Below are 27,337 nucleotides of genomic sequence, written 5' to 3'. Positions count from 1 at the left end.
GGACAAGGGGCAATGGATATAAACTCCAGCACAGGAGGTTCCACCTCAACATAAGGAGGAACTTCTTCACTGTGAGGGTCACAGAGCACTGGAACAGGCTGCCCAGAGAGGTTGTGGAGTCTTCTCCTCTGGAGTCCTTCCAGCCCTGTCTGAATGTGCTCCTGTGTGACCTGCACTAGATTCCATGGTCCTGCTCTGGCAAGGGGGTTGGACTTCAGAGGTCGCTTCCAACCCCTAACATCCTGTGAGCCTGTGATCTGTTTTTACATAATTTAAAAGGACTTTTACCACTTCTTTTTAAGGCATCATCACCTCAGGGCTTATGTAATAGGAAAATGTCAGTCTTAAAGGCCTAGTTGTCAAGTGGCAGAAGAAAGAGTGAAAGGAGAACATGGGTAGACTACTCCTAGCTAGTTCTCAGACAAGCAGATTGCCTACTTCACCTATGTGAGCTGCGCTGGGCTGAGTCAGCAGAAAGCCAGCGTGATGTGGATGAGAGAATCCCAGGTGCAGCACGACGCCAGCCTGCACGTTCCGCTGCCAATGCAGACATCTCGGCATCTGCTGTGGGAAGCTGCACGTAGTCAATACGGGTTCCTAGGGTGGGCTAGCGTGAGGCCCCTGGTTGCCCCTCAAGGCGCTCATCCTGACATGTCGCTACCCTTCCATCCCGTACCCAGGGCTTCCACAGGCCTCGCAGTTTGTTACCATCGGGCGATGCTTCCCCCACGGCAGCGAAGCCCCACCGTTACCTCTGGTTAAACCGCGCCTGTTTACAAGCACCACTGCAGCTCTCTGCCTGCCCCGGCTCTCTCCCGACCTCCTCCAGCACCCCCGCATCCCGGGGCCGACTTGCCGACACCCGTGAGGAAGGTAATGAGAACCCGCTCCGGAAGTCAGCCGGACCCGGTGCTCTCCTCAGGCGGCAGCGCTGAGACGCCGCTGGCGCTGAGGCTGCGCGACACGAGAGGGGGTGCGGCCGGCGGGCGGGGCGCGCCGATCCCGGAAGCGCGACGGAACGGCGGCGGGTCGGGGAGCGCGGAGCTGCGGTGACGGCGGCGTTTGCCCGCTCGCTGTCCTTTTTTCCTTCCCGCCATGACGAACTTCATCTCGGTGCAGCTGAAGAAGGCCTCGGAGGTGGACTTGGCCAAGCCGCTGTGCAAGTTCATTCAGCAGAGCTACCCGGGCGGCGAGGCACAGGCCGAGCACTGCCGCGCCGCCGAGGAGCTCAGCAAGCTCCGCAAGAGCGCGCTCGGCCGCCCGCTCGACAAGCACGAGAGCGCGCTCGAGACTCTGCTCAGGTAGGAGCGGGAAGGCCGCGCCGGGGAGGCCCAGCACAGGGTCCCCCTCTGGCGCCATATCCTCCGCGCTCCTCCCGCTGTCGCGTACATTAGCCTCCCCCGGTGCCCTCTGTGACCGAGAAGCCCCGGCGGCAGCTGCGGGCCCGGGCCCGGGGTGCCGGCGGGACCAGGTGTGGGCGGCCCGCGCGGGGCGGGGCTGCCGGTGGTTCCGCCGGGAGGATGCGGCCGGCGCTGCTGGGTCGGCTCCGGCGGCCTGTGAGTTGCGTGCTCGTCTCCCTGGCGCGGCCCTGCGGCTGGGGTCAGGCGCCCCAGCGCTCGGTGCTTTGCAGCAACGTCCTGGGGACCCCCGCACGCACGGTGCTGGGCCTGGAGGGGTGCTGTATGAGGGCAGGCTGGCGGGGGAGGCCGGGAGAGGAGGCCTTAACCCGACCAAATGCCCCCTCCGCGTGTTTGTAACGAGGCAGTCGCAGCTGGATTGGGGCAGAAAGGATAGGCTGGTTTGCGCCTGTGTCTTTGGTTTCAGTGTTATATTTTGCTGCTGAAGTTGGCAGCTTTCTTTTAAGTTCTGTTTTGGTTTGTCTGCTTTTTACTCTAATGTTTTCCTTCCATTTTTGTGCTTAGCAGCTTAACGTGTTGCCAAGTCGCATCTGTAATTTCTGCTTAATGCGTTTAGTTATCAGAAAGTGCCTGTGTGTTGGAATTAACATAGGTTAGTCTGTGGCTTCTACCTTGTAAGCCTGTTTGAGACTCGGAATCGTTTAGGTTGGAAAAGACCTTTAGGACCAGCTCTTTACCCAACCTGCCAAGTCCACAAGGAGTAACTGCTCCATCACCTACAAAAGCACTCACTCTTTCCTGTCTCCATAGTGCAGTTATGGATTGCAGCATTGCCTTGTTCTGGTAATTTCGTTGCTCTCTTTCTCTGTGTTGGAAATACTTTGAGTCCACTTACTTGCAGCTTATCTACTCACTGAGGTCCCTGTCTTTCATTCACTAGGTTAATACTAGGTACACACATCTATTTGTGAAGCTGGGACCAAAGACTTGCAGCACCAGAAGATGAGTTTTTACATAGTGCCAGCAACTTTATTTTTTAAGAGATAAAAAGAGGGGCTTTCTGGTATAGGGAGAAATGATGGAGATATAAAAGTGATGAAACTTGTCAACACGTTCATGATATTACAGAAACATGTCAAGTAGAAATGCATTTCATGGTCACTGGCACTTCTTATCTATAAACTTAATGAAGAGGAAAGGAAGAGAAACAAGTGACTTAATCAAAAGAAAGCAAGATTTGTAAAATCAGCCACTGATGTTTTTTGAGCTTATCAACCCTTTGCTGGATCTTTAGGCTATAAGAGCTTAGACTGTACTGAAGATGTTTTACAGTATCTCTGTAGTTTCCAGTTCTATTCCTGTTTGTAAGTGCTTGTGAAGGTACTACTCTGAGTGCCTGTTGGAAGATTAGGGAAATAATGAGCATCCATAAACTGAAAGGAGGAGTTTGCTAGCCATACTGAAAGGTGTATGATTATTTTCCTTCAAACATTGGAATTGAGCTTCATTTTCAGGTCATACCAGTCGGCTCTGTTATTAGTTTTTCTCTGAAATCCCTGTTTGGCCCAGCCACATTATATGACTTCACCCTATCTGACAGTGCTACACTGCCAAAAGGAGCAAACCCTCTCTTCATTTCTTGTCCTTCTCTTATGTAATTTCTGGAGGCAGAAGGTGCATGTGGCTTTTTTACAGGTGAGCAACTTAAAGGAGTTCAGTGGAAGGTCAGATGAACATCAGAGATGACACAAAAGAGGATAGATACAGTACTGCTGAAAGCCAGGGGGCTGAGCAGGACCTCCTTTTAGTGCCAGCAGGTCATTAAGTTACAGTATGCAACTTCACTGCAGGTTTTCTCTCCCATTAATGAAGGGAAACCACTTGTGTTGCATAATCGTCTGTTTTCCTTTTGAGCCAATTCTGTATGCAGTGGCCTACTCTCACTGCTGTGGATCTGTAGATGACTTCAGCTGTCCCAGGCTTTGTTGAGTACTCAGAGGTGTTTAATGGGGCTTTCTGTCATTGTTGCCTTACATGTGAACATGAAGTGGTATCCCTACCACACATCTTCTCTCATAAAACACCTGCATTTTAAATTGTGTCAATTGAGAATTATTTGTTCCTTCTACAGTGGGAGTAAGGTAAGATCATCTGAATTAACTGTAAATTAGAAAAAATAAACCAATCAGATGTACATTTTCCCCTTACCTCTAACAGGTTTTGAGTGGATTGTCCCTGTCTGATGATTTTTATTCATTATACGGTTACCGTAAAATAAGTCATTGTTATTCTGTAAGTATATTGTTCTGTGCTCTTTATTCTGTAAGAATTCTGACATATGTTCTGTAAGGTGCAGACTGTCTACATACCCAGAAGTTTGGAGTGTCCAGCTGAGATTATGATGGAAAGAGCACAAGCATCCGAGTGCCTTGCCTTTCCTCTGAAAATTCCCTTACCTCTCCACTTCCAGTATTTTCCTGCTGCTATTTAAGAGTCATGCTCAGTCTTTTAGTAATGATGTCAGCAAGTCTTCTGTTGGAGTTTGAGATGGGGTTGTTAATGAAGTAAGGTTGGGAAAGCTAATTACAATGTGGACATCCTTTGCATACATGTAATTCTTCATGGCTTTTTATAGACCATAATACCTGGCAGAGCAGTGTGGACCATTTAACTGTTAAGAAATCAGAGCTTAATCATGTACTAATTAAGCTCGAATTTACCCACAGTTTTGTAATCTTTAGAAGCCTTGTTTTGCTGAGTAGCTGCTGTGGGTTTGTTTTCTTTTCTGGAAGAAATGAACTCAGTTGCAGCTCCATTTCCTAGGCAAATGCTGGTCAGTAAAGCTTTGATAATGTGGTGTGAGTGATGAATTCAGATGCTTCGTCTTGGAGAAGTGTTTGAGGTGCCCTGTGAAAAGGGGCACAGTATAACTGGGAAGGACCTCAGCCTGCTTCCGAGTTTTCGTTGGTTTGTGAAAATCTGAGGGCTCTGAAGGTGGTGTAGGTGAGTTTGGTACAGAGGTTTCCCCTTAAGTTCTGTCACAGCAGGTTTGTTTTAGTGGGTGGTTTTTTTTTGGTGTTTGGTTGTTTTTTGGTTTTTTTTGGTGTTGGGTTTTTTTTTTGTGGGGGAGGTGGTGGTGGTGTGGTTCCTCTCCAACTCCCCACCCCCCACCCTCCCACTATAATTATAGCTTCAAGGGGTTCCTTGTTTCCTAACATCAAAAGTAGCCTGGACTTCATTTCCTTTTTCTGGAGGGATGGGATAGTGGTGCAAGTTTAATTGGTTTAGTTTTGCTAGCAACTCTTACACTTCTTTTTAAAAAGAGAGGTCTAAGAGGTGTGTGTGAGATTTTATTTTGAGCAGTGTAATGCTTTGGGAGCTGAAGGTTGCACTTCTGGTTTCCAGCTGTGAGTTCAGGCCTATAGTTCTTATCTAGAAAAGTGAAGGCTGATCTTGGGTACTTAAATGTTCTTTTGAATGAGATTTTTCTTTATGATTCTGTGAAAGAGGAGCTGGATTTGAGGTTCTTAATACAATACATATATTTTAATGAAATTCAGATTTAAACCTTCTCTTTCAACTCATTTGGCTGCTGTAAGTCATTTTTACAAGCATTTAGGAGTGTGTGATTCCTGTTTTGGTGAAAGATTGTTGCACTTGTGAGACCTAGATCTGAGCTGTTGACATCTACTGCCCTTGCTATAGTTGGAAATCTGGCAGTTGATGTTTTCACAGTTTTCTGTAGTTCATTGCTCTGGCACAGCCAAATCTGTGTGGAGTGGCAACTACTGTTCTTTGTGTCCTGATAGTTAGGTTACTGTCAGTTTTGTTGTAAATAGCACCTTTATTTTGCCTTCATCTTTCAATGTGCAATTGACTTGTGCATCAGGTGTGGCCTTTACTGGGCTAGTTATTTTCTGTCTGTATAATATACAAGCTACTCTTAAACCGTGTACCATTTTAATATGTATTGTTTATATATACCTTTATATATCTTTAGCTACTGCTATACAAAACTAGTGGTATTACATGTCAAGTTTTCTGCTCTGCAGAGTTCTAAGGAGCTGTTAAATCTTGAGTAGAATTTCAAGTTCTCTAATAAAAAGCGATGACATTGCATACTTAAAATAGTAAAGAAAACAGTAATGTAAGTGATGAACTTGTTTAAGCCAACCAACCAAAGCCCTGTGGTGTTGGTATTCATGGATGTTAACAGCAGCAATGTGCATGTTTGGAAGGAGTAAGGAGTACACACTTCCTCAGCTTATTTTATTTTTCTTGGTGGTTCTGTTAATGTACAAAGAATAGTTTGTTTGTGAACAGCTAGTGCTCACACACTTGACTTCACTAGGACATTTCACAAGCTTTGCTTCTTGCCCCTACCCTCATGGCAGACGAGGACAGGGTAATTGTTGAATGTGGGAAGGCAACTTGGCTTTTGGTTAGCAAATGAAGGAGGGAGGGAGGGAGGGAGGAGACAGCACAGAAAGTCTTATGGATATGTGGGGAGACCAACTGAAAGCAGTAAAGGAAGAACATGTCAGTGTTGATTGCAGTGATCTTCAGTGCTGGAGGCTTTTTTTTTTGGCTATACCTTTCACATCCTTGGAAAATTACTAAAAGTAAAAATTAATCTTTATTAAACTACTGTCACAGTAAGTGTCTGCAGACTTTTTTTATCATTTAAGAGCAACTTCTTTCACTGATTAGCAAAGTCCTGGGTTACTGTTGCAGATTGTTGGAGCTTTTGGAATGGCTTAATATGTCTTAAATTGCAGTGGCTCATTCAAAGGCAGAAACCTGTAGTGTATGTACAGAGGCAGATAAAGAATATGCTAACACTGATTTTGTTGTATATGACTTAAAACTGCTTCTTGACCTTTTAAACATTTACTGCCTGCAGAACATGGGCCATGTACATCTGCTTCCCATCTGGATCAAGTAATTAATATTTAATAATGCAATGTAAGGAGACAGGAACAATGTTAGTGCTGTTTCACAAGCCATGAAACTCATTGCTACAAGGTATTTTGTTGATTTGGAATATGAATTCTTAAAAAAATAATTTCACCAATACAATGTTGGGTGTGTGCTCATATGGCAGGTGCTACAGAAAGAGTGTAGGAAACAGGCTTTGTGTTACATGCTCTCAGCAGCTGGAAGGTTGAAGGCTTTTTGTTCTGTGTCCAGCCTGTCATCTCTAACAGGTGATGCAAGTGTAGGGTACAGCTCAGGAATAATTACTAACTACTGCCTGGATAGTTTGTAGGAGGGACTATGGTATATTGGCTCTATTAGCTTTCTGGCATGCTTTCCTAAACATCTTCCACTGGGAGTACACCAAATATTGGCACAGTGAAACTCCTGGTTTTATTTTGCTGCAACTGTTACAGTATACTCAAATGAAAACAAAGTTTACAACTGAACAATTTTTTCAAGGATTAGGTGCTCCAGTTGATGCTGTGCAAGGCAAAAGGCAAGTGAGGTCCCTTCCAACTCCTGACATCCTGTGATCTGTTTCAAAGATACTGAAATTTCAACAGATGAGTCAGAAATAACAGGGGAGTGGGATTTGTTCAGTTCAAGAAAGTGCAGTGTAGCTTGTTTATCTAATGGTAGATGCTGTACTTTTGCAGCATGACTTAATGTACTCCTTGTCTTCCTGTATGTATAAAGGGACTCCTCTGTATGGCTTTCTTTTCTAATCCATCCTCCTCCAGAAAGTGGAATGGGTCAGCATCATCTCTAATAGATATTCTTGTACTTCTGAAAGGGACAAGATTTCTACATTGTCTGTAGAAGACCACCTCCTACTGTACTTGTTCCTCTATTGAAAAACATCCCTTTAGGCAGAATTTCTGTCCATCCCACAAATCCTCTGTAGATACAAAGGAGCTTCACAGCTTAATTTTGTGTCAAATTTTGTGCCCTTTTTTTGCATGTCAGTGTAAGAAACAAAACTCTTAATTTGATTTGTCTAATAGCTGTGTGGTTTTGTTGTTTCTGTTTTTTTTTTGTAGATACTATGATCAGCTGTGTTCAATTGAGCCAAAGTTTCCATTCTCTGAAAATCAGGTAAGAAGACTTTCCAAACTATTAAACTGAATCATAGCACCAACCATGTATAACTTCCACTCCTGTATCTGATCTGCTAAACAGTATTTCTCTTGGCCAAGGCATTTAATCTCTTTGAGTCTTACTTTCTTAATCTATGTTTATTTTCTAGTCAGTGCTCACACATAGGCTATATTGGAACTTCACCTGAGGCCATAGTTGCCTTTGATTTACAGAAATACTTGTTTCAGAAATGTTTTGACTTAGACTGCTGTAACCACTAGCCAAGGTCACAGAGTTGTGTTGTGTTGATTCCTCTTCCCTTTTCCAAGAAGTCTGTTTCGTGCTGTGTTTTAAAGGCTTTTTAAGACATAGTTTTTATGGGAAAACCTGTAGGAGTGGATGGTACATGATTTTTGCTGTGTGAAGTAGAATGGGTATTTCATTCACAACAGCAAACAGAGTAAGCCACTTAAGAGCTTACCAATCTATTCCTGCCTCTGCATCTACAAAGGCTGCTGACTTTTTGTTTTGTGTGTGTGGTTTTTTTTTTGTTCTACCATATTTCTTTAGAGTCCTGTCTTTAAGGAGAAATTCAGCTTTACTCCTGCCACTTTAAATCTTCCTCAGATGAAGACTGGAATAAGCCTTTAGGCTCCTGCATTTTAGTGGAAAAAGATGTAGATTATTCTTTGAACGTATACAAATGAGACAGAATTTACATTTCTTTCCTGCTCAAATCATATGTAAATGGTAATGTTATAATTAAAAGAAGATGTTTCTTTCAGGCTTGCAGGTTACAAGTAAGGAATAGAATAGAATAGACTAGATTAGAATAGAATAGAAGAGTTAACCAGGTTGGAACCTATCACCCAATGCCATCTAATCAAATAAACCATGACACCAAGTGCCTCATCCAGTCTTCTCCTAAATACCTCCAGTGATGGTGACTCCACCACCTCCCGGGCAGCACATTCCAATGGCCAATCTCTCTTTCTGTGAAGAACTTCTTCCTAACATTCAGCCTAAACCTCCCCTGGTGCATGTTGAGACTGTGTCCTCTTGTTCTGGTGCTGGTTGCCTGGGAGAAGAGACCAACCCCTACCTGGCTACAACCTCCCTTCAGGTAGTTGTAGAGAGCAAGAAGGTCTTCCCTGAGCCACCTCCTCTCTAGGCTGAATGTTTTAATGTAGTTCAAACTGATTTAAGCTTTGCATATAGTTGCATTCACTTATAGCCAAGAACTGCACTTTTGTAGTTTGTAGTATACAGATGTTTTGATATGGTGATTGCAAACCCTGAGACATGTAAAACCAGAAAACTGAAGGAGCAAGTTCTGCAGATCTGTCAACTGTTCCATCAAAGGGAAGAAATACCAGGTGGAGGCAGAACTGATCAGCTTGAGACCAGAACTTCCTGAACTGGTGTTACTGCGAGAGGAAAAGACATTATCAAACAGTTCTGTGTGCTTTCTGAAGTTGTTCTCTGCAGCCACTTTGCAGTGAGGAATTTTGCTGTCTTCTCTGGTTGGATATCAGTTGCCTACAACCAGTTTGTAAGGAATTAAATTGTGGAACTTCAAAGCATACTCTGTCAAGAATTTGCATTGCCTATGAAATGCATACTGAAAGTGTAATATAAAATGCTGTTTTTTCCTGCATTCTTTCCTGAGTGCATTTCTTGATTCTCATGATATTCAAGTCACTCAAAAAAATGACTGAATTTTGGTACTACAGAAGTGTTCAAACATGCTAGTAATTTGGAACAGTGGAAACTGCCAGGTTGGGTGATTTCCTTTAACTGTGACTATACCAGACTGTCAGACTTCTTGTAGGAGGAGTGTCTTTGTTTGGAAACAAATTTATCTGTTACTTAGAATTAGCAGAGCTGAAAGATTATTTTGAGAGCATCTGACTTGTCTGCTTGTTTTGAGCAAACTAACAGGAAGGAAAAAAGGTAGAAGAAATCTGTTTTTTTTAATAATTCTTGATGGGTTTGTGAAACTTCTGGAATGTTCATGGTGTTCCAAGTGAATTAAAAGTTCTATGCAATTAGAGTATAAAAGGATAAATAAAAGAATTTAGGACATTTTCTGAAGATTTCTAATTCTATTTTAGAGATGAAGATTCTTGCATTTTTTCCCCCTCAACTTTCAGGTCTGTGTAACATTCACATGGAAAGATGCTTTCGATAAAGGGTCACTTTTTGGAGGATCTGCCAAACTGGGTACGTGAGTGTACTGAAAGTGCAAATATTATTGGTACTAAATTCTGAAAGTATTTTTATGTAACTGATTTATTAACAGTCTTTCTAGTATTCTCAACATAGCTAACAGATGAGTTCAACTACAATTGGTAACTGATGAATTGCTTCACGATTGGTAATGAGTAATTAGGCACCATGCAAGGAATTTCTATAAGACTGAGATATAATATTAATTTTCCAGAAGCATAAATGGATTTGCAGTCTGGTAATAGTTGTGCTCTCAGCTCCTCAGACTTTTCTGGGAGAAACCCCAACTGACATTAATCAAAATTGTTCAAGGTGACTTTTAAGGTTCAGTAGTAGTTTTTTGGTAAGCCAGCTCTTGCTGTTCTAAATGAATGAGATCCTCATAAGATATTCTTGTGAGCAGTCTACTCCAAAAATGGTTTGATAATAGCTGGCATCAGTTACCTAGTCTGATATAACATTTTGTTCAAGAGAATAGAAGGATCTGTCCATGCCCTGAAGTGATTTTCTGATCACTCCTTTAAAAAGTATTTTTTAGAGGTTTGAACACCTTGGGGGGGAAAAAAAAAGAAGTTTCCTGCACACATAAGGAGTTTGACCCTATGATTTATTTTAGTTGTATAGGGACCATTCTGCACTGTAAATGAGGGTCGTTAAATGCATTTGTAACACTTGCCAACAGAGGAAATGAGGCCAAGTGCTTTTGAGCTGAGGAGCTGTACAGTCATATGTAATCATCATAACTAGCACCTCAAAGTGACTATTGCAATCTTGAAGCTCCAGACTGACCCTCAAAGTAAAAGTTACTTTTTATAAAAGGTTTCTGCACCTTTTACATCGTTCTCTGTTGGCAGCTTCTTTGCAGTTTTCTGTGTTGTGAGTACACCTGCTAACATTGTAGTTGTGTGACCTCTGTAACAATGCACTGCATAAGCACCTGGTGCATACCTTTCTGTGCTTTGTTTCCTAACTGTTGTAACAACTCCTTCTGGATGATTTGGGACCTTCCTGAAGATGCTGTATTTTCTCAGAATTTGTTGGGTTCTGTCATCTTTGGGATTGGCATTTCATTTTGACTGAACCAGTTCCCGAGAAAAGGTCACAATATTTAATTATGATTTAAACACGGTCTGTGAATCGTCGGAGATGCAGAGTAATTGTGAGAGAAAGAGTTGGGCATCACGACATTGGTGATTGCCCTGAGAATCTGAATTGATGTGATGTTACAGCACCTTGAGAAAGTTTACTAGTCTGCAGGTTAATTACATGCTTATGGTGGATGGCCAGAGATTATGCAACACTCCATGTGAAGTATCAAAGAAATTCTTAACTGAGATGTGAGTAATCCTCAGTTAATAGGCAGTGCAGTAAATTTTATTTTGAAACTTGAAAGCGGATCTTAGTGGAAAGAGATTAACAGAAAGACTCTCTTAGTGTGCTTTATCACAGATTATCCAGTTGCTGATCTCCAAATGAACTGTAGCATGTGTATAGCTCTTCATAGCAGATCAGAATTAGCACGGGGGTTTCTTGGTGTAGAGCAGACTTTTCAGTTACTAAGGGAACAGTATTTCTGTTGACCTCGGAGAGAAGGTGATCCTCTCTCCAGATAGAAATTCAGTGCAGTGCTTAACTTGACTTCAGGGTTCTGACTCCTGCTGTGCTGACAAACTTTTCTTCCTGTCTTCCCGTGAATCCCACATCTCCATCACAGGGGTGGCTGACAGGTACTGTGTCTGCTTGAAAAGTAACCCATTTTGCATGGCATGCAGTCTGAAATATGTTGGTTTAAGTTAATAGGTAGAGCTATAAACTGATGAGTCAGAGGCAAATCTATATTGCTGAAGTGCTGTTCTCACTGTAATAAATCATACTTGAGATGCAATCCAGAGTATAAAGTAATTTTGCATTTGAAAGCCATATTTTTCTTTCCTTTTTTGTGTTTTAATCTTTTGAATCTCGTACAAGATCTTACTTTTAGAAAAATTCTGGCAAATGAACTGCAGGAGATGGGCTAGATAAATGACTATTATCTTGATGAAATACAGTGACTGTGTAACTCGCTTTTCCCTGAGGGGAATAGAGTGGCGTGTCAGATTTATGGCAGTCTGAAAATTGAGCGCATGTTGGAGTGCCAAAAGAGAAACTTCAGAGATACATTGGGTAAATATGTAGCTGTATAAGGAGGCTGGATGTTAGGGAAATGAAACAAATCTGACACTCTAGTACCTTCCTGATTGAAGCATAGCTTAGAAGTTGTACCTGGGTTTGTGAACTTGAACTTCACTAGTTGTGTTTTCTCCGGGCGGAGTGCGTGGACCTTTTTTATCAGTAGTAGGGAGTATCTCTGGTCTTCAGATTTTTCCAGTGCTTGCATGTGGGCAATATCCTTTTGAAAACAATTAATAGGTTCAGAATGGTTCATGTTCAGGTATTACTGTTTCTGGAAGTGTGATCTGCATCCTCTGAGGCTGTGAAGTACCACAGGAGTTGAATCTGGACGGCTCCAGTGCTTTCCAGAGAGCACAACTTTTAATGAAGTAAATCCTTAGCTGTTTTCAGCACACGTATTGCCCAGATATTTGTCAGCATTTTCAATCTGAACCAATAGCTTTGAGAGTAGAAAAATTCCCTGTATTTCAGTAAGTGGTGAAACAGAGCAAGTAAGATCTTTGGCCTCAATCAGAGAAGTATAGTTAATATTGGGTTGAAGATACACTAAGAACTTGTGGGTAGTTACTCCAAGTGATTAATGAGTGCAAGTTCATATTTCACATTATCTTTCAGTAATGTATGTTTCTGTATCTTTAGGACTCAAAAAGCTGCACTCCAGTTGTGTAGTTTTTCATACTACCACTTTAAAGCTTTATGCCACCCTATAGTTTCTCATGTAGAAGGATTTTGTGAAAGTGCTAAATTAGACTAAGCCTTCAGAGTGAGGATGACTTTGACTTCGGAAGTTCAATGTGATTGGCTTTTGGGGAGTTTTCCTCACTTGAAACTTGATATCTTTAGTAGTGTTGGCCTTATCTGTGGGATGCTAGAGTACTGAAGTTTTTCTTAATGTTGTGGCTGTCTATCTTAATTGCAGCTCTGGCAAGTTTGGGATATGAGAAGACCTGTGTTTTGTTCAACTGTGGAGCACTGGCAAGCCAGATTGCGGCAGAACAGAATCTAGATAACGACGAAGGACTAAAAGCTGCAGCTAAGCACTATCAGGTACAGGGGCTTCTGGCTCATGCTTAGGAATTATAAGTTATTAATCTCAAAATGTCAAATAAGCATCTTTCCTTTTTAAAGCCATATGTACGTGTGTGTGTATATACATTTTCCCACTTTTAATTGCAGAGGTGGTTTGGCTCTGAAGGATTTCATTCCATGCAGTTCATTGTACCCCTTCCCCTAAATGTGTTGGTAACAGCCTTCAGTTTAAGGTCTCATTATTTTAGCTGGTATAAACTTTAATTTTAACAAGTTACAGAGTAATAACAGTTTTTTTTCTCTGTGGAAAGTGTTAACATTTCTGTCATCTTATGCCATGTGGCCAATATACCTTTATAGTTCATCTTGATAAATGCCTCAGTCTGTGCGGCTCGAAGGATAAAAAGTCACCACAAATTGTCTCTAGTTGCTGAGCAATAAATGGGAGACCCTATACCCAAAAAGCTTTTTTTTTTTTAGTTAAAATGGTTATATGTATTATCTGTAAGAAACGTGAATGACCATAGGTTCTTTTGTTTTTCTTAGTTTGCAAGTGGTGCTTTCCAGCACATCAAAGATACGGTTTTGTCAGCCTTAAATCGAGAGCCTACAGTGGACATCTCTCCAGACACAGCAGGAACTCTCAGTCTGATTATGTTGGCTCAAGCTCAAGAAGTCTTCTTTTTGAAAGCTACAAGAGGTATATCTTTGGTTTTGGATTGTGTATTTATGTGCACATGAGACCTTCCAGAAAAACTTAGAAATGCAGCTACAGTCCAAAATACAGTGGAAGTTGAAGTTACAAAGAGCTTGTCAAGGGCCTTTCAGAAGTTCTTATTGTTGCCTTCACTGGTTACCTCCCCCCTTGCAGGTCATTAAACACAAACTACAGATGTCACTTAAGAATTCATCTAAGGTTCACCTGACAATGGCAGCTATCAGGTTTCCTTTCTTTTCATATCTGAAGCAGGCAGTCTGCATCTTTACAAAGGATTTTGCTGGTTTGTATTTTCCCCTTTTCCTCCTTGAGAACAAGAATCATTCTCTGAAAGAACTGAGAGTACTGGAAGTGGTGCATAGGGGCTTTGCCACTACTTCTCTCCTATGTCTGGTAAACTATTTCAGGAGAATTAAGAAAGACAGATATGACTGTGCTAGGAAATAAAATTTCCTAAGGTTTTAGGGGAAACAGATTCTGTTTGATTGTTGCTAATTTTTGCCCCACTGAACTTTGCGACTCTAGGAATGACAGGTACCTAAAAGTAGAACTAAGGGCCTAGAGATAATGTGGTGCTTCACCAACTACCTCATTTGGTGTGGGAAGTGGATCTTTCTGTCACCTTGATTCCTGCTTACTTGAAGTGTGCAAAACATTAAGCAAGATTGATCCAAGCCCCACGTGCCCACATGTGCCCACATTATTGTGGTTACTCCCAAGATCACAAGCCTGCCAGTGTTAGAAGGACAGTAAGCTTAATCATCATCAGACTCTGGAGGCTGTAGGTTTTGCCAGGTGTACAGAGAGGTTCATTTCCCTTGGTGGAAAGATATTACTTGAAGAATCACGTTTGGCAACATGATTAACTTCCAAAACCTATTTTTACAGTGTGAATCCATCAAAAGTTGATCTCAAAACTCAAATTTAGCTTCTTGCTGCAGTGACTAATTGTGCAGTTTTCTAGTTTTTCTCACGTGAAGAAGGCCATTCAGCAGCTTCCTGGCTGGTAATGCTATTTCTAATAGAACTGAATTTATTCACAAGTTTAGAGAAAATGGAAGTGTTTGGCAGTACCCAAACTGGTTGGTCGAATCTCACTCTGTATAGCCTTTCTGAATGCTTTCTTTAACTGTCTCTAAATCTACAGATGTTAGCTATTCCATCTGAAGGTTTGCATTGTATCTGCAATATTTTAAAGATATGTGAATGAAACTAAAGCTCTTGACGGTGAAAAATCTATTCAGAGCTGTCTGCATGTGCAAATGAGTGTCCTCTAACACCTCCTTTGTTAGTGGAAATGTAGTTAATATGCCAATGGTTTTTTTTTTTCTTCTCTTGGAGCTCAAGCTCTATGAAGGAAGATGTAACTCCACACACCAGGTGGGGCTAGAAGGACAGTCTAGGTAGAGTTGATTTTGGTTTAATTAAATATTTAGTGTTTCAGACAGAAACATTTTATCCAAGAAGTAATTTCCTAGATCTTGTATGCTCCTTTCTCTCTCTCATCTATATGCTATTCCACAGTGAAATAGTCTTAAATGCATTTACCTCATAGAAGGTAAATGTCATCATAGCTTGTACCTTAAGTATTGTAGGTAGATGTGTGAATATGCTGGGGTGAGCAGACCATTTGGGAATGCTTTTTGATTTAGTTCTGTCAATGAAGCATACTCTGCAGACATCATCTCCCCTACTTATGCTTGCCAGTCTGTCAGTACACAGGAGATCAAAGTCAAGAGGGTACTTGGTTGTAAAGGCAGCTGTTCAGAGTGGATAGTCAACATTTGCATTGTCTGCCCTCTCTGGGAAGGCTGAGTTTCTAGTTCTGGGCAGAGGTGATTATTAAAGAAAAAGGTAGATGCAGCATGTTCCTGTTTGAATAGTTTCAGCTTCAAGAGGAGGGTTAGGACATGAGGTGTAGGATACCACTGCCACTAGGCAAATGGGGCTCTGTTATGAAGTAGCAGATACCACCTGGCGGGTCTGTGGTATTTTTGTCTAGGAATGGTGTTTCTGTACTCACTGTAAGCTAACAGAGGTGTGGACTGCCTTAGAAAGGATCAGTCCCTTCTCTTCTGTTGCACTTCTGCAAACTTTTGGGAGTCCTGACATGGAGCTGGGTTAGAGAACAGATCTTGCTGAAAATTAACTGCTTTTAGCTAACTATTTCAGCTGAAGTCTCTGACTATGGCTGCACAAATGCTTGTGCTGGCATACAGGAAGAGCTGGGAAACAAGCTGCTGTGGGACTTGCCATTGGTCTGAGGTAAAGCATCTCTCTTAATCCTGCATAAATGCCAGCAGCTACCAAAAGATTTCTTGTACAGCTGACTGAACCTTCAGCATCACAAATGACATTGAACATCTGGAAATGGCTGCTGGATGTCAAGAGAGAAGAATAGGATCCCACCTTTTGAGCTATAGTGTAAAGCTATACCCAGAGAATGCAGTTGTGGCTATTTGGAAGATGGAAGTTATTTACCTGTTCGCTTGTAAAAACTGACAATACTTAGAACTGTTCCTTCTTTATGTTTTTTGTTTTTTTTCCTCTCTTTCCCTACAGATAAAATGAAAGATGCTATCATAGCTAAACTAGCTAACCAAGCTGCAGATTACTATGGCGATGCTTACAAACAATGTCAGTATAAAGACACTTTGCCCAAGGTTAGTAACTCTCAGGGAAATCTTGGATCTACTGTTACTGTGAATAACTGATATTGTTGACATTGTAGTTATGGAACCTGACACTGCTATGTGTAAGGCAAACATGTAACTTGAAAAGCAGTGAAGAATCTAGGAGGCAAAAGATAGTATGGCCCTTTTAAAGAGGGGAAAACTTGTTACATAAAGTGTGTTTAGTTGCAGATGTTTCATTTAAAGTGAGCTTGAAATGTTTACAATAGCATGTAGGGATGCCTTCTTAATGCTTTACTCAGTTTGGCTTTCAAACACTTTCTAATGGGACTTAACTGCTTTCTAATCTTATTGTTTTCCTGTGGAATGGTGACTGCATGAATACACTGGTACTGTTCATTTAACTATTTATGCAAAATATGGTTGAAATTGTGTGTCCTCTGTCCTTCAGCATGCCTTCTCTTCCTCCTCAGTCCCAAGACAATCTTGTAAACTGGGAAATCTTGTGTTTTATCTCCCTTTACTCTTGACTGTTCATCTCACTGCTCTTGGTTTTAGAGGCTTCAGAGGAATCTTTTGTTGTGCTCTTGGGATATATACTGTATAACAAGTCCTTGAAAAATGGGCAGGCTTTCAGTGTATCAGAAGTACAAGTTATGTTCAAATCCTAAACTAAAAGAAAATTTCTGTGCAGTGTTATAAATGTAAAAGTTGAAATGTATAGCTAGCTGAGTAGGAGATTGTGTTCCATAGTGCTGTTTTTGTGAATATCTCTGGGAGGCATCATCCCTTGTCCATTTCCACTCATAGTTATTAAGCTCTTAGCTATTCCAGCTTTCAGTGGTCTGTCCTTACAAAGAAAACATGAAATACACTGGATTTACAAAAACTACCCTAGAAAACTTACTGAGAATGTTTTTACTGGTGACAAATGGAAGTGCTTGATGTCTGGTCCTATAACTTCATATGCAGTCTTAGTCAAATAATTGCAATGCAGTAGCTGAAGGCACTTAACGTTCTGTCAGGGGAAAAAAATCAGGTAATTTCCCCCACACACACGTGTGTTCTGATAGAGAATAGAATCTTGATAATAGTAGGAACTGTACTGGTAATGGCTATAGTACTAAAGCCAAAGTGTCCATTCTTAAGCAGTAGTTGGCACAAATGCCTTTGTAGGCCAGACAGGGACTTAATTTTGCAGTTTAATTGGTACCCTGCTTGGCTGTGACTTGATAGATTCTTTCACGTGTGCACATACTTCCCCTCATGCATTCTGTAGCATTTTACAGATTGGTCCAACTTTTCACTTAGGTATTGTGTTTGTGGTTGACTTCCAGGAGGCAGAGGAAAATAATGAAGCCATTGTTTTGTCTGTTGTGGACCTTCCTAAGCCATAGATCTGCCCCCTGTTCCAGCTGCACAGTGATGTGTCAATTGATTATCTGAAAGAATATGATAAAAGTTTGCTGGTTTCATGAGAGTTGTCACAACTTCTGAGAACAGTTAGATGTTTAGGAGTGTGAAATAGAGGTTGACTTGATGGGTCAGATTGCAGTTGCAAAGTCTTCAGACACCTTTTTCTCAGCAATTTATCCTCTGTTTTTTCTCTCCCATCTCTATGGGGGCAGCAGTTCTGCAGACCTGTGAAGAAGCAGGTCTTTGTATACCGAGTTCTTTAAAACGCACCTCTGGTTTTACAGTGCTGCTTCATTTAAGAAGCAAAACAGTAAGGTTCAATCAGATACCCCGCACGTTATGGGCTGCAGCATAGTGTTCACTTCATGTCTGAGTTGGTACTCCTGCAAAGATAAGTGTATTTATAGAAAAATCTAAAAACTGCTTTTACATCTTGATTGCTTTCCCTTTCAATAGTTATTGGTTCTTTCTCTTTGTTCTTTACTTTTGTAATTTTCAAGGTGCTTTCCTGAAAGGCCTGCTACTGTTTATGTGTAATTACTATGTTAAAATAAGAAAGGCCTGTCTTCCCTCTCTCTCCTTCTTTTAAGAACACTTTGACTTCTCTGTCTCAAGGACATTTGAGTGTGTTCTTGCAGCTGTCCTTTCTAACATACGCATGCATTTCTAATCTTTGAAGTAAATGTTGTGACTTCATGGCTCAATTTAAATTGTCATAATGGACACTAAGAATTTTGCAACAAGGAATTGAAAAAAGGAAGACTGGATTCAATCCATGGAAAGTCATGTGGTCTCTGACATTTACCTCTAATGTTTTAACCTATCTAAACCATTAATTGGGTGATTCTAATTTCCTTTTCTTCTTCCTTTTTTCTTCCTGCATCCCATGTTGTCTGTGGTGGTTAATGTGGTTGGACTTTCCCCTGGTCAGTATTTTTATTTCCAGGAGGTGTTTCCTGTTCTGGCTGCAAAGCACTGCATAATGCAGGCCAATGCAGAGTATCATCAGTCTATCCTGGCAAAACAGCAGAAGAAATTTGGGGAAGAAATTGGGAGGTTACAGGTTAGTAACTTTTTTTTCTTCTCTGAAAACAATGCAGAGACTATTAAATCCTGAAAAGCTGGGTCCCAAGTAACTGTGAAATAAGTGTATTAAAAAAAGACAGAGCATGTTTATCCCATAATAATCATTAGCAGCTGTGAAGATGTAGTTCAAAGATTTTCAGGTAGCTTGATGCTGCTCGACAGTGTAAGTCTGTATCTTCATTTGCATAGGCTTCTTATGCCACAATAGCCAATACAACAGGTATGTTAACAACTTTTCCTGAGTAATGTTACTGGAAAACAAAACCAAAACATAAACCAAGAATCTATAGAAACAGCAAACCCACCCCCAGATATTAAAAATCTGCCTCGTCTGTACCTAACTCCTTTCCTACACTCCCGATTTAAATCTAAATCATATTTGAAAACCATATGAACAGTTGGATTTTTAGTCTCCATATATTTTTTTGCCTTCTTGTCTGGTTTGTAGAGGGACTCAGATGTTGGTAATGACTGAGGACTTCTCATGTCTTCAGTCAGGCAGAGATAAAATACCTTTCTTCTGGTTCCCTGGTCTTTGTGGACCAAAAAAAGAAGGTGCTGCTTTGACTGAATTTCCAGGATCCATGTGCAATATCTATGTATTGATACTCAGGAGAGACTGTATCACAAGGCTGTTCAGCCTGGAGTAAAGGAGGTTCTGGGGAGACCTTATAGTGGCCATCTAGTACCTGAAGGGGGCCTACAAGAAAGCCGGGAAGGGACTTTTTACAAGGCCTTGTAGAGATAGAATGAGAGGGAATTAGAAAGAAATTCTTTACAGTTATGGTGATGAGACACTGGAACGGGTTGCTCAGGGATGCTCCCTTTCTAGAGGTGTTTAAGGCCAGGTTGGATGAGGCCTTGAGCAACCTGGGCTAGTAGTGGCAGTGGGTTGGAACTGGATGATCTTTAAGGTCCCTTCCCACCCAAACCATTCTGTGATTCTGTGACCGTGCTTGAAGTTTCTGCCATGCATTTCTTGACTTGCAGAAAGTCAAGGGACTAAGTTTGAAACTTTTCATATGCTTGCATGACCTGTATGGTCATCTAATAGCAAGTTGTATTACGACTACCTTACTTAGTGGTAGACAAAGGCATACCTCTTGCAATGAGTTTCAGATCTGCCTAGCAGACTCCTTTTTAGCACTCTATTGTAACAGAATATTAGCATCCTCTTTTTAGTGTGTACCCTTGGCAGGGCTAACTATATCGATACTGTCATTGTTAAGTTAGATAGGAAATTAGCTTGGGTATGTGACCTGTCTTCATGTTGTGTTACAAGGAAGTATCCATTCAGGCCAAATAGGTAAAGTTTTGGTGATTTTAATACATTTTAGTAAGATGAAACTTAAATTGTTTTCTCTAGAGTTACTAAAATACAGCTTCCAGAATTAAACTGTAGGTTTAGTATCCTATTGAGGCTGAGGGAGCTGGGATTGTTTAGCCTGGAGAAGAGAAGGATCAGAGGTGACCTCATTGCCCTCTACAACTACCTGAAAGGTGGTTGTAGACAGGAGGGGGTTGGTCTCTTCTCCCAGGCAACCAGCACCAGAACAAGGGGACACAGTCTCAAGCTGTGCCAGGGGAGGTTTAGACTCGAGGTGAGGAAAAAGTTCTTCACTGAGCGAGTCGTTCGTCATTGGAATGGGCTGCCCAGGGAGGTGGTGGAGTCACCGTCCCTGGAGGTGTTCAAGGGGAGATTGGATGTGGCACTTGGTGCCATGGTCTAGTTGTGAGGTCTGTTGGAACAGGTTGGACTTGATGATCCTTGGGGTCTCTTCCAACCTTAGTTACTGTGATACTGTGATATATAAAAATATAATAATTATTTTTTTTTCTTTAAAACCTTTTGGTTTTCAGGGAAGTTGTAGTGGAACTATTGTGAGACAATAACTTGGTTACTTCCCTGCTTAAACTATTTTGATAAGTAAAATCTCTTTTTCCCTTTTTGATACGTGGAAGGAGAGTATTTTCTTGATGAAATAATACACTTTGGCAGTAGTCTGTTGGCTAACTGAAAAGCTCACCTAGGTGTCCATCAAAGAGACAAAAGTTAGTATTTTAATTTTAACTCCTGTTTTTTTTTGTTTTAGCATGCAGCAGATTTGGTGAAAACAGTAGCATCTCGTTATGATGAGTATATAAATGTTAAGGATCTGGTTGACAAAATCAACCGTGCGCTTACAGCTGCCAAAAAAGACAATGACTTCATTTACCATGACCGGGTTCCTGACCTGAAAGATTTAGAGTCCATTGGAAAAGCCAGTCTTGTGAAGTCTACTCCAGTGGTGGTTCCCCTCAGTCAGAAATTCACTGGTAAGCTGATGGTGTGTGAAGCTCACAGGACAGTTGCTGCTTTGAGAAGCACACAGCCACCAAAGTTCATTCATGAAAAAGTTAAGATTTGCTCTTGCCTTGCACTAAGGACACAGCAGTGTCTTTGAAAGCATCATTTTCTTTTCTAGTCTGTTCTATTATTTGATGGTAGAAAGTACCACGAGAATAAACCACAGGTTGAAAATCAGTGTCTGTAGTATACCTTTCCCTTAAAAGACTTTTTTTTTTTCCAGCAACTGTATTTTCTATATTAAACCAATCTTAATTTCAGAAGGGACACTAATAGAAGGGAAAAGTATCAAATTGTACAACCTCAACTAACCTAGTTGCTGGCCTTCCATAAAGCTGAAAATTCTCGGTTTGTTGGCTGGTGTTCTGAAAAATGATCTTGTCTTCCTTTTTGCATTTTCTTCCTTCAAAAAAAGCAGAATCAGAAATTTGAACCATAAGGAAAGTCTGATTTGTGAGCCTACAATTAAAATATAGTGCCTTTAAGGGAGCTCTAAATCGATTTCAGTCTTCACACCAGGAATCTAATCTAAAGACCTGTAGAAATAGGTTTATTTTTAATTTTTTTTTTTTAAGACATCTTGGGGAGTGGGGGAGAGCACCTTCAAATGTTTAGATGGGCCTCTGTAGTACAATCTGTACTAAAGAGCTGTGAAGATGGTTGTGTCCTTTTATCTTCACAGTGCAACTTGAGTAACTTCTAATGCTTTAATTGCAGACCTGTTTGAGAAGATGGTTCCATTGCAAGTTCAGCAGTCCGTCAGTGTTTATAACCAGAGAAAGGCAGATCTAGTGAACAGGTCAATAGCCCAGATGAGAGAAGCCACAAATCTGGCAAATGGGTAAGTATGGCTTTTTCATGGACTTAACAAGAAGAATTCTGGGACAGCCTAGAATGACTGGTTGCCTTGCAGCATGCAGCCATCTAGACCACAGCACGCTAGGCTGGTAAACTTAAGCTATAGCAAGGGTATTTAGAACTACTTTTCTGCAGATGTGAAGTTTTAAAGTGCTAATATGTAAAACAGTATTTGATTTTCTTCAGTTGTTCTTCATTTTTTGGAGTCATGACACTTGCTCAGAGAAAGTCCCAATTCCATTAATCTGAAGGATTTTCATATTCCAGTGGTCAGCTTGGTTGTGCCAGTGACTCAATACATGATATTTCCCCCCCCAAATCTTGTTGTTTAAAAGAAATAATAGATTTATATCAAGCTGAAAGATCAGAATGTAACTCAAGGTATTTGCTTCTCTGTGTAGCAAATAGCTGCTACTGAAAATATTTGCCTTATTTTGTAAATGCTAGAAGACTAGAATTGGTTTAGCATTTAAGGGCTTTAAAACATATTTTAGGTGAGGTATGCACTAGAAATTAGAGTTTTCAGTTTGAAATTTCCTTCTGGGAGTACTCTGTACTCTTTCTTTTCCAACTGTCTGTGTGATTGTTAGTTTGGATAGCAGTGTTTGCAGGATAGAACCATCTATAATACTGCAGACAGCTTGCTCTCTAACATGTTGACTTTTTCAGTGTCTTGGCTTCCCTCAATCTTCCTGCTGCCATTGAAGATGTGTCTGGTGATACCGTTCCTCAGTCTATTTTGAACAAGTCAAAGTCTGTGATTGAACAGGGAGGAGTTCAGACTATTGATCAGTTGATCAAAGATCTGCCTGAACTGCTACAAAGGAACAAAGAAATTCTAGATGAAGTAAGCTCAGCAAACCACTAACACAAAGACATTCTTCAGAAACACCCCCACTGAACTTTTTAAACAGCAATAGATAAAGTACATGAATACCCAAAATACTTGTAACTTTAATAGCGCTTTATGAATATGCATTTTAATCTTTAAGGCCATACAGCCACATCTGTAGATGCAGTGTTGAGGAACCTGGTGTAGTGGTGGATTTGGCAGTGCTGGGTTAACGGTTGGAGTTGTTCTTAAGTGTCTTTTCCAATGGAAACTAGTCTAAGAAAAATGGTGCCATCACATGTAGATGTTTCCCTGAACAAACATTTTGCTTTTAAAATGGTTAGAGGGAGCAGGGGGAAAAGGCATTCTAAAGAAATCTGGGCGATTTGTGCTTTTCATGTCAGTTTTTATTTGCTGAGTAGAATTGGTAAAGAACATCTCAATGTTCCTCATATTCTCTACACTAGCTGTGTGTTTTGTAGCTGTTTCATGTTTAGCATGGCTTGTGATACATGTCATGTTTCATTCTTGTAGTCACTGAGATTATTAGATGAAGAGGAAAGTACAGACAGTGACCTGCGAACAAAATTCAAGGAGCGCTGGCAGCGAACGCCTTCCAGTGACCTCTATAAGCCTTTAAGGATAGGTAAGCTTCATCTTTCATGCATTGGATTCTGGGGATGCTCAAGAAAGGGCCATTTTCATGATGTAAATTGAGGTACCTTTCGGTGCTCTGATGTTGTCTTGAAAAATACAAATTTCACTTTTAAGAGAGGTTATGCCAAAATATTCTTACAACCTGCACCATTATTTGGAGTTGAGAGATGTGATAGGGAATTCGCTGCTGCTTTTGCGTCCCCAGAGTGCACGTGCTTGCAGACGTTTCAGAAAGCATAAGCAATGGAAATCAGTTGCCTTCCTAAAGAATCTGCTTGCAATTGGCTCTCAAATAGTCTATTTAATAACATCTTGGGGTCAGAGTGGCTGGAGAGCAGCCAGGTAGAGAGGGACCTGGGGGGTGCTGGTCGACGGTAGGCTGAACATGAGCCTGCAGTGTGCCCAGGCAGCCAGGAGAGCCAATGGCATCCTGGCCTGCATCAGGAGCAGGGAGGTCATTCTGCCCCTGTACACTGCACTGGTTAGGCCACACCTCGAGTACTGTGTCCAGTTCTGGGCCCCTCAGTTTAGGAAGGATGTTGACTTGCTGGAACGAGTCCAGAGAAGAGCAACAAAGTTGGTGAGGGGTTTGGAACACAAGCCATATGAGGAGAGGCTGAGGGAGCTGGGGTTGCTTAGCCTGGAGAAGAGGAGACTCAGGGGTGACCTTATTACTCTCTACAACTACCTGAAGGGAGGTTGTAGACAGACGGATGTTGGTCTCTTGTCCCAGGCAGCCAGTACCAGAACAAGAGGACACAGTCTCAGGCTGCACCAGGGAAGGTTTAGGTTGGATGTTAGGAAAAAGTTCTATACAGAGAGAGTGATTGCCCATTGGAATGGGCTGCTGGGGAAGGTGGTGGAATCGCCATCATTGAAGGTGTTCAGGAGGAGACTTGACAGGGTGCTTGGTGCCATGGGTTAGTTGTTTGGGTGGGTTGGATTGGTTGATGGGTTGGACACGATGATCTTGAAGGTCTCTTCCAACCTGGTTTATTCTATGTATTCTATCTTAAATATTTCCTATCAAGATATTCTCTGTGATTCAGTGTCTGCTTTTTTGCCTAGTTTATGCATTATGTGCAACGTAGCTTAGAAGCTAAAGTTTTATTTATAAGTTTTAATAACTTCATGCGCTGCAGGCTCATGAAATTCTATGAAAATACTGCTGCAAGGCTTGGGTGAAGTGTTCTGAAATGCAACAGCTGTTTTTCCTCTTCCCATCACCAGAGGGAGCCAATTACCATAATGTGTTGAATAAAGCTGTGCAGGCCGATGGGCAGGTGAAGGAGCGCTATCAGTCCCACCGGGATACCATTGCACTTCTCTGCAAGCCGGAGTCGGAGCTCAACGCAGCCATTCCTTCTGCTAACCCAGCAAAAACGTTACAAGGAAGTGAGGTGAAGCTCTGAATTTTGTCTCCTTTTTCAGTAGAAGTGCTATTTGTCTAACAAAGTAAACTTAGATGAATTGGTGTGGAAGCTGATCCTTACTTAGATGCTCTTGTTTCTGTCACAGTTATCTGGGAGGTAAATAACGGTTGGAAAATAAATTGTCTTTTTGTTTAAAATCATCTTGCTCATATTTTGTTACACTTCATGCAAGCAAATTCCATTGCTGTGGGCAGCAGGACTGGTTAACTGTTGCAAAAGGAGCAATTTTTGATGAGTATTTTTGTTACGTAGGGTGGTGGAATTGTAGTGCTTGGGTTCTTGGGACAGTCAAACACTTTAAAAGATACAACCCAATGCTTTAAAGTATTAGTATTATAAAGTAATAGTATTACATCAACTTGTTTTCTGAGGGAGTCATGACTTATCTACAGCAATATGCTTCTTTTTCTCATAAGCATGATTTAAGTCAGTATATTTTGACAGCCATTTGTAGAATATCCTATTGGAAGTGATCCATTGGAAAAAAAAAATCAGAAAAATGTAAAAATCTCTCTAGCAATTCAGTGTTGTTAGTGGAAGCAAATATTTACAGGAGCATATTTGAAGATCTTTGTTGTGTTACACTTTGTCCTGATTTCTCACCTTAAATGTGTCTATAAACAAATACCTGTGCAGTAGGCTTGCCAGCATCAGTGAGGAATGCAAGATGGAAAGAATAGTGTATTCTTCCACATGCTGACTTTGAACGTGCTAACTTCTGACAATTTTTGTTGCTTAGGTTGTTAATGTTTTAAGAACTTTGCTGGCCAATCTGGATGAAGTTAAGAAGGAGAGAGAACAACTGGAAAATGACCTGAAATCTGTCAATTTTGACATGACAAGCAAATTCCTGACTGCACTTGCGCAGGATGGTGCTATAAATGAGGAGGCTATCTCTGTGACTGAGTTGGACAGACTTTATGGAAGTTACACACAGAAAGTGCAGGAGTCCTTAAAAAAGCAGGAAGAACTTCTCAAAGACATTCAGGTACAGCATCACCCATGTTGTCCTTCCTCTTAAACTGAGGAACAATGATTCCTCTAAGTTTCCAGTACTTTAGAAATCTCTTTTCACTTTCTACTCTCTTTTGCTTGTCACACTGTCATAGGCCAGTTTACTCCTTTTCTCTTCTGATCACTGAGAAATACAGGGGTGCTTTTGGTGTTGACTGTATGTTTTAAGCCGACTCCCAGAGCTCCACTGTGAAATCTCTTGGACTTTTTTTTTTTTTGACCCAGCTCTGCAGGGCTTTGCCCTTAAAAGGGTGTGTTACAAAGTTTTGGGCTTTGGTTTGGTTTTTTTTCTCCTCATCCCATCTTAATATTTCTTTCTGGGATAACAGGAGACCTGTTCTTACTGTCTACTAGCAGATGCTTTGGGTCTTTGAAGTCCGTTTTGGTTTATTCTTAATTGCTGTTTACAATGTGCTTGACTTCCAGCATGTGCAAAGCTTGTCGAAGTAAAAGTGAATGAGAATATCCCCAAGTTTATTTATGAAGGCAGCCTTAGTTTGTCAGTAACAGTACAGACAGGTACCCAAAACATCTAGAAGAGGAAGTTTTGGTGCCTGGAGGCACTAGTGGTTTGCATAATGATGGGACTTATTTGTGCACAGGATTACTTGCAGCTTCTGACTGCAACTTGGATTTGCAAGAATCAGAGACCTTTTTCTAAAAGGAAAATTTTGTTTCTTTGTGACCGTAGATCCCACGTTTTATATTTGGATCTCTTGCCATGACATACTTCAAAAATCTGGATGGATACTACTTTGAATGTCCTGGAGTTTGGCTGCTTCTAGCAGCTGATATAGCTAAGTTTGCTCATTTGTTTATTTTCCCAAAAGAAATGGGATGGAAGTGATCCTTCTGTTAAGCTTTCCACTTCCCTGGCTTTCAGTAGCTTGCCATTGTCAACCAAATTTGAGGTAGTGCTTCTTAAAAAGACTAACTTCCAGTATGATTTTATGAATATCAGTGGAGAACTAATTAGTGTAGCCATTGAAAGAGTGCAGTATGAACTTGACAGTGAGATGAAGATAGCCCACAACAGGTAGCTAGCTGATACCTACTGCCAGTGAGTTACAGTTCGTAACAGTTCTGAAACACGCACCGCGCTTGGCAGGTAGCAAAGACCAGTAAGTACAAGGTCTGGATGGAAGGTGAGGAGAAGCAGGTGTTGGGAAAAGCAGGGGAAAGTAACGAATAAGAGGGGAAAAACCACGCCAGAGAATCTTACATGGGACTAGTTTGCATCATTTTCACTGCTGCTTTTTTCCTTTTAAGAATGCACATCAGGATTTCTCAAAGATGAAACAATCAAACAATGAATCTAATTTAAGAGAAGAAGTTTTGAAGAACTTAGCTGTAGCAAATGACAACTTTGTGGAACTTCTGTCCAATTTAAAAGAAGGCACAAAGGTATGGCAAGGCTGAAGCGATCGGGAGAATGCTTCTGTATTATTTACACAATGACATGTGAATCAAAAATCATAATAAACTTCACAGACATGCT

General features: G+C 41.2%; 1 protein-coding gene across 2 annotated transcripts in view; it reads left to right on the top strand.

Moving 5' to 3' along the window:
* The first annotated feature begins 1,034 nt into the window (after window positions 1-1,034).
* The window catches only part of PDCD6IP (programmed cell death 6 interacting protein), a 31,758-nt gene continuing 5,455 nt past the window's right edge, over window positions 1,035-27,337 (top strand). Inside the window, exons 1-14 of one of the 2 annotated variants that reach the window (XM_054177085.1) lie at window positions 1,035-1,301; window positions 7,379-7,433; window positions 9,569-9,638; window positions 12,736-12,863; window positions 13,392-13,545; window positions 16,126-16,226; window positions 18,559-18,675; window positions 20,792-21,014; window positions 21,763-21,886; window positions 22,573-22,750; window positions 23,270-23,381; window positions 24,623-24,792; window positions 25,565-25,813; window positions 27,109-27,243. In XM_054177085.1, coding sequence (XP_054033060.1) covers window positions 1,096-1,301; window positions 7,379-7,433; window positions 9,569-9,638; window positions 12,736-12,863; window positions 13,392-13,545; window positions 16,126-16,226; window positions 18,559-18,675; window positions 20,792-21,014; window positions 21,763-21,886; window positions 22,573-22,750; window positions 23,270-23,381; window positions 24,623-24,792; window positions 25,565-25,813; window positions 27,109-27,243 — 2,022 coding nt within the window. In that variant the 5' untranslated portion in view covers window positions 1,035-1,095. Of the gene's footprint in view, window positions 1,302-7,378; window positions 7,434-9,568; window positions 9,639-12,735; window positions 12,864-13,391; window positions 13,546-16,125; window positions 16,227-18,543; window positions 18,676-20,791; window positions 21,015-21,762; window positions 21,887-22,572; window positions 22,751-23,269; window positions 23,382-24,622; window positions 24,793-25,564; window positions 25,814-27,108; window positions 27,244-27,337 lie in introns of both variants that reach the window. The other variant, XM_054177084.1, reaches the window with a different exon arrangement.

This window comes from Dryobates pubescens, chromosome 38 (genome assembly GCF_014839835.1).
Source record: "Dryobates pubescens isolate bDryPub1 chromosome 38, bDryPub1.pri, whole genome shotgun sequence".
In the NCBI taxonomy this organism is placed as follows: domain Eukaryota; kingdom Metazoa; phylum Chordata; class Aves; order Piciformes; family Picidae; genus Dryobates; species Dryobates pubescens.
Note: the sequence above shows the minus strand (reverse complement) of the source record. Positions and strands in the feature narration are given on the sequence as shown.